The sequence below is a fragment of the Meleagris gallopavo genome, chromosome 9 (assembly GCF_905368555.1).
Source record: "Meleagris gallopavo chromosome 9, MGAL_WU_HG_1.1, whole genome shotgun sequence".
Lineage (NCBI taxonomy): Eukaryota > Metazoa > Chordata > Aves > Galliformes > Phasianidae > Meleagris > Meleagris gallopavo.
Window position 1 is genome coordinate 12670120 of NC_139412.1, and position 12685 is coordinate 12682804.

At 42.6% G+C, this 12685-nt stretch overlaps 1 protein-coding gene across 3 annotated transcripts in view; it reads right to left on the reverse strand.

Annotated features, from left to right (window-relative positions):
• Positions 1-2898: 2898 nt before the first annotated feature.
• Positions 2899-12685, reverse strand: part of ATRX (ATRX chromatin remodeler) — a 76015-nt gene continuing 66228 nt past the window's right edge. For all 3 annotated transcript variants that reach the window (XM_085230962.1, XM_085230961.1, XM_085230964.1), the window contains 5 exons: positions 9361-9510; positions 8268-8393; positions 7268-7363; positions 6588-6716; positions 2899-5775 (listed from right to left, as the gene is read on the reverse strand). In XM_085230962.1, the coding sequence (XP_085087088.1) occupies positions 5497-5775; positions 6588-6716; positions 7268-7363; positions 8268-8393; positions 9361-9510 (780 nt within the window). In that variant the 3' untranslated portion in view covers positions 2899-5496. The remainder of the gene's footprint in view (positions 5776-6587; positions 6717-7267; positions 7364-8267; positions 8394-9360; positions 9511-12685) is intronic.

Sequence of the window (12685 nt, forward strand, 5' to 3'; positions counted from 1 at the left end):
TGCAGTGGGTGCAGCTGGCGATGCACAGCACGTGCAATACTTCTCTTTCCCTTTGTGTGTGCATGAAGACACACTCACCTCTTGCACACTGAGGCAGAGCTGACCGCCTTCTCTTTCAGCCATCACCACAGCTGCTCATCCTGCCAGCACCCTGTTTGACACACACTTTGGGCAAACCTCAGAGATGTTGTTCCTCCTGCAGGAGCCTTGTGCCTGTTTTGTTCCCACCTGACAGGGCTGTTTCACACACAAAAACCCATAGATCTGAAAACACAACCGTAAACAGAGCAGAGGATGTGGTTTTTTAGCAGTTCTCCAATTGGAGAAAGCTGGGCGCGTAATAATTGAAACTTTATCCTGGAACAGCTGTGTAAAGCAGGAGGGAGGAGGTGAGCAGCAGAGTGGGATGGTTTCCTGAGTCTCACTACAGAAGGGTGCAGACATGGAGGAAAACTCTTAGCATGAGGCCAGAGCAGCACTGAGCGCACCGCAGCACAAACCTGGCTTTGGGGCGAGCTAAGGTGGGGACAGCTGGGAGGAACAAATGGTGACTCCTAGGTGGCCTCAAGGACATCCTCCCAGAGACCAGCATGCCAGCAGCTTGGGGTCACCCAGTGCCTCCGCAGGAGAGAAGTGGAGGGGATTTGCCTCCCCTACAGAACACAATGGAGTGCCTAAAGCTCCACGGCAAGTCGAGAAAGTCTGTCCTGAAAGGTGAGGAAGGTGCCCTTCTGGCTGTGCTGCCTCACAGAGCAAAAAGAGACCTGCTATCGCTGCCAACAGAAGCCAACATAATCGTGAAAGGACACTTGGCAACAGCACATCCCCAAAGGAGAAGGGCCAGATTCTTGTTGGTAGCAAGGAACGGACACCTGCATCCCTTGGGCAGTGCCAGTGGGAGAAGAGAAGCCTGGGACCTGATCTGAAGTGCGATGTCATCTCCCCCATCCCAGTAGCTGGAGCTGACTTCCGGACTGGAGGGTTTGTTGAAATATTGGTCATCTTGATGGCAGGAGCAGTCTCTGCAGGGCAGCATCTGCCTCTCAGTCCAGACAGCTTCACGTAGACAAAGGCACTGCGAGGAAATAAAGTGAGGTTACTGAGCATTCCCCCCAAGCCACAGGAATGGAGCACACTGAGGGTAGTAACTGCATTACCTGGTGTCTCTGTGCCATTTATCGGCCCACAGATGTGGGTAAATCACTTCTCCACACTCCGGTGAACAGAACATTTGCCAAGACCTGGCTGGAAAAGCACTGGGTCAGAAGAAACGCGGTGGTGACGTGTGCTGAAAATAATTCTCATTTTGGGGCAAACATACATTGTAGGTTGATGCACTTCTTCAAATGCTGCCGGCACTGGGGCAGCCATCCCAGAGAGCCCTCCCAAGGGCAGGGCAGCTCCCTGGGGGAAGCACTCTGTGGCCTAGGCTGTACAGATGCAGCCCCCGGTCCGGATTTTAAGGTAAAGTCAAAAACATCTGCAGTCAGATGGGGAAAGCAATCAGCACAAGTCAACACAATGGCTGCCATCCGCGTGTCACCGGCAGCCAAAATGCCCATTTGGGAATGAGAACATAAAGTCATACAGCAGGACTTAAACCAAGCAAGTTGTGCAAGACTTTCTATTTCTCTCAAAGCAAAGAACTGCTCTGGAGCTGTGAATTCTCACCATGGGAACGCAAAGCAAGTAGTTCTGTACCTGTGTTGGGTAGTTTGGTGTCAAAGATCTGCGAGGCCGGACCACTGGGGCATCCTGTGCTCTTCCCTAACCATACCTCACTGTTACCAGTGTCATGTATCCAAGTGCAGCTGATGATGGTGAGACACGACAAGCACACGCCTCCACCTGCGCTGCTTCCAGTGGGTGTCAGCAAGGATCCACAGACAACACACACGTTTGTGTGTACAAAATTCTATTATACAAACAGGCACTGCACTGCAATTAAGCTTTGAGTAAAGCCCAGGTACCACACACCGTTTCATATTCAGCATCTCCAACAGCTCCAACGTGCAACATCACTGAATACAGAATCAAAGGGGCATTTGGAGGTCAGGCTTTGATGGGGCTGAGCAAAAAGAGGACATCCTCCCTTCCTCCCTCCTTCTCTCCCCCTGCGCTCAGCCCCAGCCCATCTCACCCTGCCCTCAGTCCCTCTGCCCTTCTCCAGTGCAGCGTCCCCACTTTCAACCTCAGCTCTTTGCCAAAACCCTCCTGCACCCCCGCCTCCCAGACACCCCTACATCACCAGGCACAGCAGGAAGGGGGCTCTGACTGCTGAAAAAATACTTTGTGTTGCTGCTGTGTAGCAACAGCCTGCATGGAGACAAACCAAGGTCCTGTGCTGGAACAGAAACAATGGATCCCACACGCCTCAGGACTCAGACCCTTTGCTGCAGATCTCCTAGGCTGCAGCCACTGAAGGCAGTTCCTGCAGACTCTTCCGACCCACAGCACCTCTAAGCACAGCTGGCTTTCAGCCTCTCACAGCAGCACAGCTCTCCTGAACCTACAGCTAGGCAGGCGAGATTTAATAACTAAGAAAGTAATTAAGAAGTACAAAAAGAGGTTGGAAGACCTAAATTCATCGTTCAAATTAGACGAAGCAGAACTTCCCCTTGCTCTTAATGGTTCATCACTGCTGGGTGACACCTCGCTGCTCATGGCTTCTAACAGACCAGCTGCAGAAGGCACTGCTAACGCACGCAAGCTGGAAACCTGTCTCCTCAACTGCCCTCGCTAACAATTAACACCCACGTCCCATACCAGGAACCTCACTGAGGCAGAACATGAGAGCTTGACTCGCAGTACAGCACCAGTCCGCAGTTCTCAGCAGATGAGGTCTCGTGGCTACGTGGAGATGATGCGGAACTGCAAACGTAGCACAAGGCACATAGATGTATTTTGGTCACTTTATTAAATGAGATATTAAATAGTTTAAGATTCAACTACTAAACAGCACTTTGAATGGTGAAAACACAGATACTTGATTCATACTTGAATGCTTCTTGTCCTTTAAAAACACATCTCCAGTCCTTATATATATTACAAAACAGCCTTATAGGAAGAGGTGACACCTTTTCTATAGTACTTAAGATATTTAATACAGAACTGAAAAGCCATCTAATAGAAACAAAGGCAAGTCTTCACAGCTGTATGATTTCAGCAGCCAAAGCTGGTTGATGGACTGAAACATTACTATACAACTGGGACAAAACATATACAATATCACAATACTAAGCAAAAACGCTTTACATCCAAAGGAATAAACAGGTTACAAAATGTGGAGAATTTAGCAGGCAAAATTGTATTACAAGCAACATTTTTATTCGCCGTCTTAAGCCATCTCATCTAGTTAAAACATCTAAAACAAATATAAAAATGAGCTTTTTGTTATCTTATTGATGTATGTTCTGTCTTTAAATATTTGTTAAAGCTTGATGTTATACTCAAAGCGCGTTGTTATGCAGCTAAAATGTCAAGTGAGAAACATGTATGCAAAGTGGTCCAAGTTTTACTTCAATGCTTATCTCAGCTTTCTTCTTATGCTTCTGTTATCCATAGTTTTGTCCAGAATGAAAAAAATGTGCTGTTAAATGTTGCCTAAAACTTCCACATTTAAGTCTTTTGAGTTACTGTAAAACTCCATTGAACATTCCCAGGTTTGGTAGAAGATACTTCTCTTATTCAAGACGCATAGGAACATCAGTGAGAGTTGCCCAGAGTACATTTGCCTTCAAATGTTTGTCTCAAAGTCTCACATTCTCATTTTTTCTAGTGTGAATACACCTCTTTTTGCTCCCTTCCCCCCAGGTTAAACCTAACAGTAGAGCTGGCAAAGCTCCAGCACACAGGAGAGGTTCATTTGTGGCACCTTGTAACAAAGAGTCCACGATGGCAACGTCAGCCTTTGCAACAGATCAGAGAAACTGTCCAGATCACAAACCAAGTTTTGATCACAACATGAAACATCACGTAAGATTTGCTCATTTAGATGCAAAAAACCTTTTGTTCATCCAGGTCTATTAAGTTCCAGAAGTCAAAACAGTTTTACTTCACGTCAGCAAGCCAGAAGAGTCCAGCAACACCTACAGCAAATGCTTCCATCTGCTCCTCCAGAATTCTCTATCTGTTCCCCATACTCCATACACTGTTGCCTCAAATGCTTCCGTCCTTTACTCCCAGATTACAAACGCTTTTATTCTTTTGGGGGAAGAGCCAAGCAAGCTATATTCAAAAAAGAGCCCTGTTTGAGTTTAGTTAGATCTCCACGAGCACAAAAACTGTGGCTAAAGAGAGTGCTAATGATATATAATAAACCAGAAGTTCATCTGCAGTCTATGTAAAAAACCCAAAAGAATTGAGCTCTTTGTGTATACTAAGGTATGTTTTCACACAAACGAAAGGGAAGGGAGAGGAGTGCATAACCAAAACTGATGTAGCGGAGGAAAAGTTATTCCTCTGCCCTGGTATCTTGGGAAGCTATGAGAGCCCCTTCCAGTAACAAATCAGCGATGGTTGTGCCATTTTAAAGTTGATTATGTAACAGGGTTTGACCCTGCCCACCATCAATATTCCAACCCCCCAAAACACCAGGAATTTTGTTTTCTTGGCCTGTCTCCTGCTGTTGGCAAAGGGAAGAGACAGCAGCACCAGCAATAAGGAGTTAACAGAAATGTGCTTTGCACTGGACTCCGCAGAGAGCAAAGGAAAAACATCTCCAGACCACCAGTTGCTATTCCATCACGTAAAACTGAAAATAAAAAATGGCAGAAGACTGAGGAAGATCACTTTTCTTCCCCAAGTCACTATTTAAGGCTGTATACACAGTTTCTATGTAACTGTGTGACTTCGAAGTTTCAGAGCAGTAGTACTTAAGAATATTGCACTCATTTCTGTTTCAGAGTGTTTTCAGTTCCTATGCTTCAGGCAGCATAGATGATACAGTATGAGTCCAGACCTCAGTCAAAAGGAAGCTGAATTATTTCTGTTACAATATTCCCACTAACTTTAAGAAATGGGTAAGCAGAAAAGTATTCCATAATTTGAGGAATCAAGTCTAATCAAGAACTCAGCTGTGCACAACTCACATATGGTATACTGAAACGTACAGACCTGCAGTCCTTCCTAAGCTTCTCAAATCTGATGATAGCTTCACAGCTACTGAAAGCAAGCATAGGAGTTTAGACAGGAAACCTGCGGAGATACTACTGTTATGGGAGAACTTGTTTTCACTGAAAACAACTTGGTATCTCCTGTACTCAACATATGTAAGAAGATTCTAGGCAACATCACTGACAACAAGGGAAAACATTGTCCTACTTAAACAAAGCTGAAGCACTAATATGGAACATGGCATTTAAGGGGACCAACCAAACTTCTTTTTTTTTTTTTTTTTTTTTTTTTTTACAGTTGAGTTCTGTTAAGCCATTGATTCCTAAAAAAATAAAAGTTCTTTCTCTGACTTTAACAATCCTTTAGGCTTTTAGTGCAAAATCACATCGATTTCCCTTGGGAAGGCCCTGCATTTTTGCCTCTCATTGGGGGTGGTGCTCGCTGTAAAGGCGGCGGCTGCATACCACCAGATACTGACTGATACATTCCTCTCATATCTATCTGTTGGTAGTTGGAAGGATTCATGATTAAATTTGGAGGCTTTGGCATCATGAGATGACTCATTGCTGTTTGCTGGTAAGACATGTGCTGTTGCTGCTGCTGATTGTACTGCTGCTGTAGTCTTCTGTTCATGAGTATCCTCTGAACACAACTGATCAACTGTGAAGGGAAAGCAGAGCTGTTAGAAGTGCACGACCTGCCTCAACGCTGCAAGTATCAAGTTCAGAGTTAAAATCAATTTGTTCAGGATAGCATGGCTGAGTGAAAAAGCACTATTGTTATCACCATTACTAATGTGATGGTATTCACCAGCTGATTACTGCAGAAACCATTTAGTAACACCATTTAGGGCTAAGTTCTCTTAATGATTTGCCTATTGCATTTCATACCACATTTGGGTAAGTTCCTACTTGCACTATCCTGTGAAATGACTCCCTAGAACAAATCGCAGCTTTTTTTTTGTCAAGTATTATTAATCAGCCCTTTGAAAGTCCTGCATGTGAATCATCACTGCACATTTGCCTAAGAGAAACTCTTCCAACTGACATAAACTGGGCAACTTTCAGATTTTGCAAAATAATTCTAAGCTAAAAGATGTTACCAATACTTTCTATGATTCATCTTTAGCTCTGGGAATTAGATTTCTCTTTAAGCTTCATTACTTTCAAACAAACTACTTCAACAGAAAAATCTGGTGAGGATTTTTTTGAAATGATCTTCTCACGGAGTCTCCCTGGATGAGGTTGAGTAATCCAATCCAGCACACTGCACAAGTCAACAACTCCCGATATTACATCATACACACCATTACACAATGCCAGCAAATACCTGACCCGTGGAAACACAATCTGTGAGTAAGTATTTATGTATCTAAACATAGACCTCTACTCTATACACACACACGAAAACTTCATACTCAATATCTCAGTTCAAACTTGGACAGTCGATCAAATAATTATTAGGTATTTTACCATCTGTTGTTTAGTAAGGACGTCGTTATAGATGGCTTCTCGTCGCTTAACATCAAGCTCTTGGCTTGCCTGTCTACTCAGGGCCAGGGCCTGCACTTGGCTCTCTGTAAGCGTTACATTCTCTTTCCACTGAAAAGGAAAAAAATTGTCCTAGTGTTAGTCATTTTGACAGAGTGTAACGGTGACTGAGGTCCTGCATTATATTCGGAGTTGCATCAGGAGTTAAAGCACAGCCCAGTTCCTAGAAAATACAAAATTATACTTCCCTAGAATTAGAACTAAGAGTTAGCAGCTCTTAAAACTACCAGTTTCAGTAATACGTCTCTAGATTACTGGAAACAAGTAAGAAAGGCATGAATCCAAGATAGATATCTAAGGACAAGAAACAGGAAATGCTTCTTATTTCTGTACAATTATTATACTTGTTTGTAGAAAGCTGGGATTTTCAGTGCAAAGCCAATAATAATGGTTAAGTGTTAGCCTGGTAAGGCTCTGTGATATCCAGATGCCATGAAGGGTTACTGCAAGCTGCAGTGATAAAAGTTAGCACAAACTGGAAATCACTGTCATTAATAACACAACAATATAGCTGAATCATCACATACAACAGTCATTAATGTGATAACATCCAACATTTTCCCATCTCCCCGTTTAGACCTACAGTTGTCTACTGTACTCACTATAGTTGAAATGATGTCTTCAAGGGGCTGAATTCTTGCTGCAGTTACACTGTTGGTTGCTTCCACAACCTTCTCTCTTCCTTGATTAATGAGGTCCTGAGAAAACATCAGTAAATTAACTGTAAAGAAAGCATTTCTTTGTCATCTTGTTTATATTTACATCTCCAGAGTAAGTATCTAGACTTGATTACATTTTTCTTCTCATTTGCACAAGCCGGTGAGTAACAAAATAGCCTCTAACATTCACACAAAGGAAATTCAGCATACAGTAACTGAACTACGTATATCAATCTAGCGACTTGTACAGGAGACATTATTTATATCAAAAAAATATTTTGGTACCCAGATGTTTTCAGATCATCACAAGACTGATGCTTTTCTTCACAGGCAAGTCTTTCGCAGTACTGAGTTGGATGATGTTGCAATCTCAACACATTCTGTGAGCTCAAACTGCCATGAAATATTTTAGCACAATGCTGGCTCACAGCATCCATTACTGCACAAGTATATGCAACATGGGTGCCCCCCAGTCTGCATTCTTTGTTAGCGGTTTTCTGTTCTTTTATACAAATTCTTTAACCAGACTCTACAAGGTATCCTAAGACAACTGTGCTTCAACCACTGCAGTTACAGCCTGGCATCCTATCAGGAAGAACTGAAGGTAACTGGGAGTGGAGCACATATTCCTCTCTGCCATTCCTTCTCAGACACGAGACTGAGGCACAAAAGCTCAATGTGGTTAATTCACATCTGCAAAGAATGCAGAATTTCCCACAATCCCAAGATACTATACAGGTGTAGGTACTTCAGTTTATATGCACAGAACTTAGACACCAGTTCACCAATAAGAAACTACAACAAAAAAGGCAATTATTAACAATAGGAGACAATTATATAATAGGAGGACATCTACGAACGACCTTCACCACCCACATGCAACAGAGTAACACAGGCACTCTTACAGCAACGCAGATGTTACGTTACTTGGATCACTGCTCACCTCCAGCTGTTGATTGCTCATCGCTGACAGAGCACCCAAATTGAAAGGAATATACGGGGTTTGAGAGTTGAAATTAGTGGGAAGCATGTTGGTCCCTGTTGGCATGTTGAAACGCATGGTCAAGCCCTAAAACACAAAGCATACACCTGTCTGTCCAAGCAACTGGAATACATTCCATCCTTCTCTCATTACACATGAACTGGCACACACAGGTAAGTCTGTCCCATCACACTAAAGAGCTCTTCCAAACCCCAAGTCAAAAGGACACGTTAAGCACAGGGAAACTTCAATTCTAGTTCTGAGTTAATACATGAGTTTAGCTTAAATATTTGGAACACTAAGAAAAGAGCAGCCAAGGTTTGTTGCTATATTTACAGTTGTTTAAGATCCATCTTGTAATTGCAAACCCACTACCTAACATCAATACTGACTTGATTGTTACAAAATTGTGAAGAACTGAAGTGGGGAATTTATTAACAGGAATATAAAGTTTATCTCCCACTTGGATTTCTCATGGAGCAATTTTCATGCTCTGAAACACTGACTGAATCACACACACACACACACACACACACACACACACACACACACACACACACACACACACACACTCCCCATTGCTCTCACCAATTCATTATTTTCTTCATTCAATCACTACATAAAGTATCCAGTAAGCAAGATACAGGAAAAAAGGGGGGAAAAAAAAAAGGCAAATCCCTTGCTGCAGATGTCTGTATGCTTGTGGGATTTTGGTGAACAGTTCTGTAATCATATACCTTTAATGACAGTACAAATATTCTTTAAATTGCAAAAGTGAGATATTACACAGGACTCCAACTGATTGTTATCATGAAATTAAAAAAAAAAAAAGATAAACACTAGCATAAATAGTATAGAAATGTAAATAGCATAAAATAGCACTAAGAGAGCAAATGAGACACGGTATCCCCATTTTTCTAGATAGCTTGCTTCACGTGCCTACTTCCTGGCCTATCAGAAAAGTTATTTTCCCAAAACAAACTGAAAAGATAAGCAGTACTTAAATACAGAATAGTTATTTTTGTGTACAGCAAACTCATACAGATAATTTTACCTTCTTTTCTGCCTCATATTCTGCCCAGGCCGCCTTCCTTTCCTCTTCGGTGAGCTCCTCTTCCTCCTTATGGTCCAGGAGTGAATCATGCTCGTGATACCCTACTATATACTCCTTATTGATTTGAAGCAATTCTGCCAGGATTGTATCCTGTTCAAATGAAGAAGAGATGATAAAACACAAAGTCACTCGACAGCTCTACTGTGTTTACTTTTGGTGCATGCCTCACTGCTCAGACCCAACTTTTTCACTAATAGCAGCTCAAAGCTCTTCAGAGAAACAAAATTTAAAAAGAATTTAGAAGCACAACTTTCCTCTGAGGGAGGGTAATGGATTAACAATCTGTTGCAGAGATGACAGTCAAATCACTTAATGAACCACAGGAATGTACTCAGATTCCACAACAATAAATGCAGTTTAAGAAACTAAAAGGAATGGAATGTGCTAAATGATTTTCCTTTGCTCAGGCTGGGTACCTGAGAGGGCCTACCAACCTCCTGCATCCACGAGCCATAGAGCACCTCCACTGGCTTCAAAATGCTGAGCAGCACTTCGGCCCAGCAGCTGGCCGCCAGCTCCAGCAGAGAAGTGCAGAGAAGGCAGCTTTCTTAAAGCTGTCAAGATGGACGTTCAGACAAACAGTCCCTCATCCATTGAGGCTACAAGAGGCCACATTGCTGCTACAAGTGGGTTTCTTCAGCAGGCAGCCATTTCGCCTTCTATACTGCACAACACCCTTCATGCTTAATTGCTTTTAAGGTTAACTGAAATGTTTACAGCGTTCTTTATAACTGCAAACTATAGCAGTTTGGTTTACAGATACGCTAAGATTTATATTAAAATGTATTTTAAAATAAAAAACCCCTACTACTGTTTTCTAAAGGGAAAGTTACTGGCAAGCTGAGCATTTCCTGGAATTGAGAAGCTGCTCGCCCAACTACCCAGCTGGCCTACGGATGACACACACCAATAAATCATCATCTCAATTAAGAGATGACATAAAAATAGAAAATGAATGGGAAGAGCTGGTGTTTCAAGGTAAGTTAGTTCACAATGATTTAGCAGTCCCCATTTGCACTGAGTATACAGTCCTGTCTCCACAGCTGTTCAGAGATCAGCGTGCCTGAGAAAGCTCCTGCACTCCTCAGCATTCAGCCTAGGGCTAATAAAACATAGACATCAATCCAGCAAACTTCCTGAACCGGTTCTGGAATGAATTACAGAGAATATGCTGAAGGGACTGTCCTTCCGCAGCACAACTGCACGAATATCCACAGACCAAACCAACACAGGCCTTCCTGCAAACAGGAACGCAAGTTGTCCTCCTGGCACTTGGAAACACAGCACCTAAAAAACCACGATGTCTGCAACAACACAGGGAGCTGCAAGTGGATCACAACACATGGAGTCACAGCAGCTACAGAAATGTGTTCGTTCCAGTGCATGTTTAAAGCACAACTATAGTAACCATAAGCTAAAGCCAAGTAACTGAGCCAGTCTGTAAGCTGTCTTTGGTTCATCCCTCTGTTATCACCTGCCTTCCTAAATCAGAACCAGTGCTTTCTCCTCTGGCTCCTCACGGAAACATTCAGTGTAATATCTCGTGATTCATGGGCACAGGCAGGAAATAATGGGATTGTGGGATGGTGGGAGAGAAGGGCACCAGAGAGAAAAAGGATGCGATAATGGGAAATACAGAAAGCAGCTGGAAGAAGTGGGTGAAGAAGTCATGGAGCTATTACCAAAGTAAGGGAACACAATTAAGGCACTCCCAGCATACTGGAGCTGTACATCAGTGTGAGGAGGGTTTCTGGACATGCATATGCATTCATTTCCATGGTAACACAATTACTGAAAACAATACTGGAATATAATCCATGCTCACTTGGCCAACAGTCCTCAAAATGTGGTTTAAATTACAACCAACTGCATGTTTGCTTTTCTTTGTTTAAATTTTATTTTGCATTAAATATGATGGAACTTGAAAATTGGTGTATGGAAGGTACTGCCATTTAGTTAACTGTCAAATGAAAAAAATTTACCTCACATACAGCAGACTTACATTCCTTTTCATTTATTTAGCTTGTTGATAAGATAATGATACTAAGTTGGTTAACTTTTAAGAGGAAATCCTAGCAATGCATGAAAAACTGATGAGATTTTTTTAAATTATTGTCGTTTTTAAAAGAGGTTTCATTTGTCCTTTTTAAATCCAGTCAGAAATTAAATGCTATGGAGAGATAAATGCATTAGAAAGGAAAACTTCCGGAGAGGAACTTCAGTTATGCTGTAGTTCAAAAAATTTTTCTTCCCCTCAAACAATTTAACCAAGGTTAAAAAATAAACATATTAATAAAAAAATATAAAAATACAAATGTTCTCCTGGTTCTGACAGTAACAGCTCTCCCAGAATTCACAATACTTTCCCTTAGTACAGAAATACAGTAAGAACCATGCCCTGGTTGGGTCCCAAAATAGTATAAAATAATGATTACACTAGATCCAACTGAACTATTGTTTTAATCTGCTTTTCCAATCTGCACTACACGACCCAGCAGAGCCAAGTTCTCCTTTACCACAACCTGTGTCTGGGACCGTGTCCCACTGACAGGGCTGCTCTGAATGAGTGTGCCACAGGGACACTGTGCCCCCTGAGCCCGTTTTGTCTTCGTCCAGCTCCTACCTCACATCTGCTGCTCCAAATTAAATATTGCACTGGCCTAAGTGCAAACGCCTGTGGCATCGATCAGGGTCCAATTATCAGTGCTGATGGTGAAGAATGCAGCATTAGCTATTATCAGCCAAGGGTTCCCCAGTGCACAGTCCTGTGGGAGCTGAGTGTTAAGTGTCTGAGATCTACACAAAAATGGCCCAGTCAAACCACACTACCTTTAAAGATGACTTGCAATCCATCGTTAAATTCACAGCAAAGTAAAATGAAACACCTGAAATACAGACATCATACACTAAAAGGAATTCTCTCGCTTTACGCTTTCACTGTTTGTGTACAGTGGTAATTTAAGAAGCACCTTATGCCTCTAGTCTCTGTTAGGCAGTGAGTCACTATATTTGCATAAAGCTCATGGGCGATAACAGTTATTTCTACTTAGTTCTGAACTCCAACGTCACAAACCTGAATTGAGTGAACAACATCCACACTAAAACTGCCCTGTTAAACACTAATATATACATTCCTTTTCAAGATGCAGAAGTGGTTTCAGAGGGACGAGGGCAGAGAAGCAGCACTGTGAGGGCAGCAGGGCCGCGTGCCTCTTCCCTGGAGGCTCCCCAGACAACCTGTAGGTGCTGCTCTGACTGCAACGTG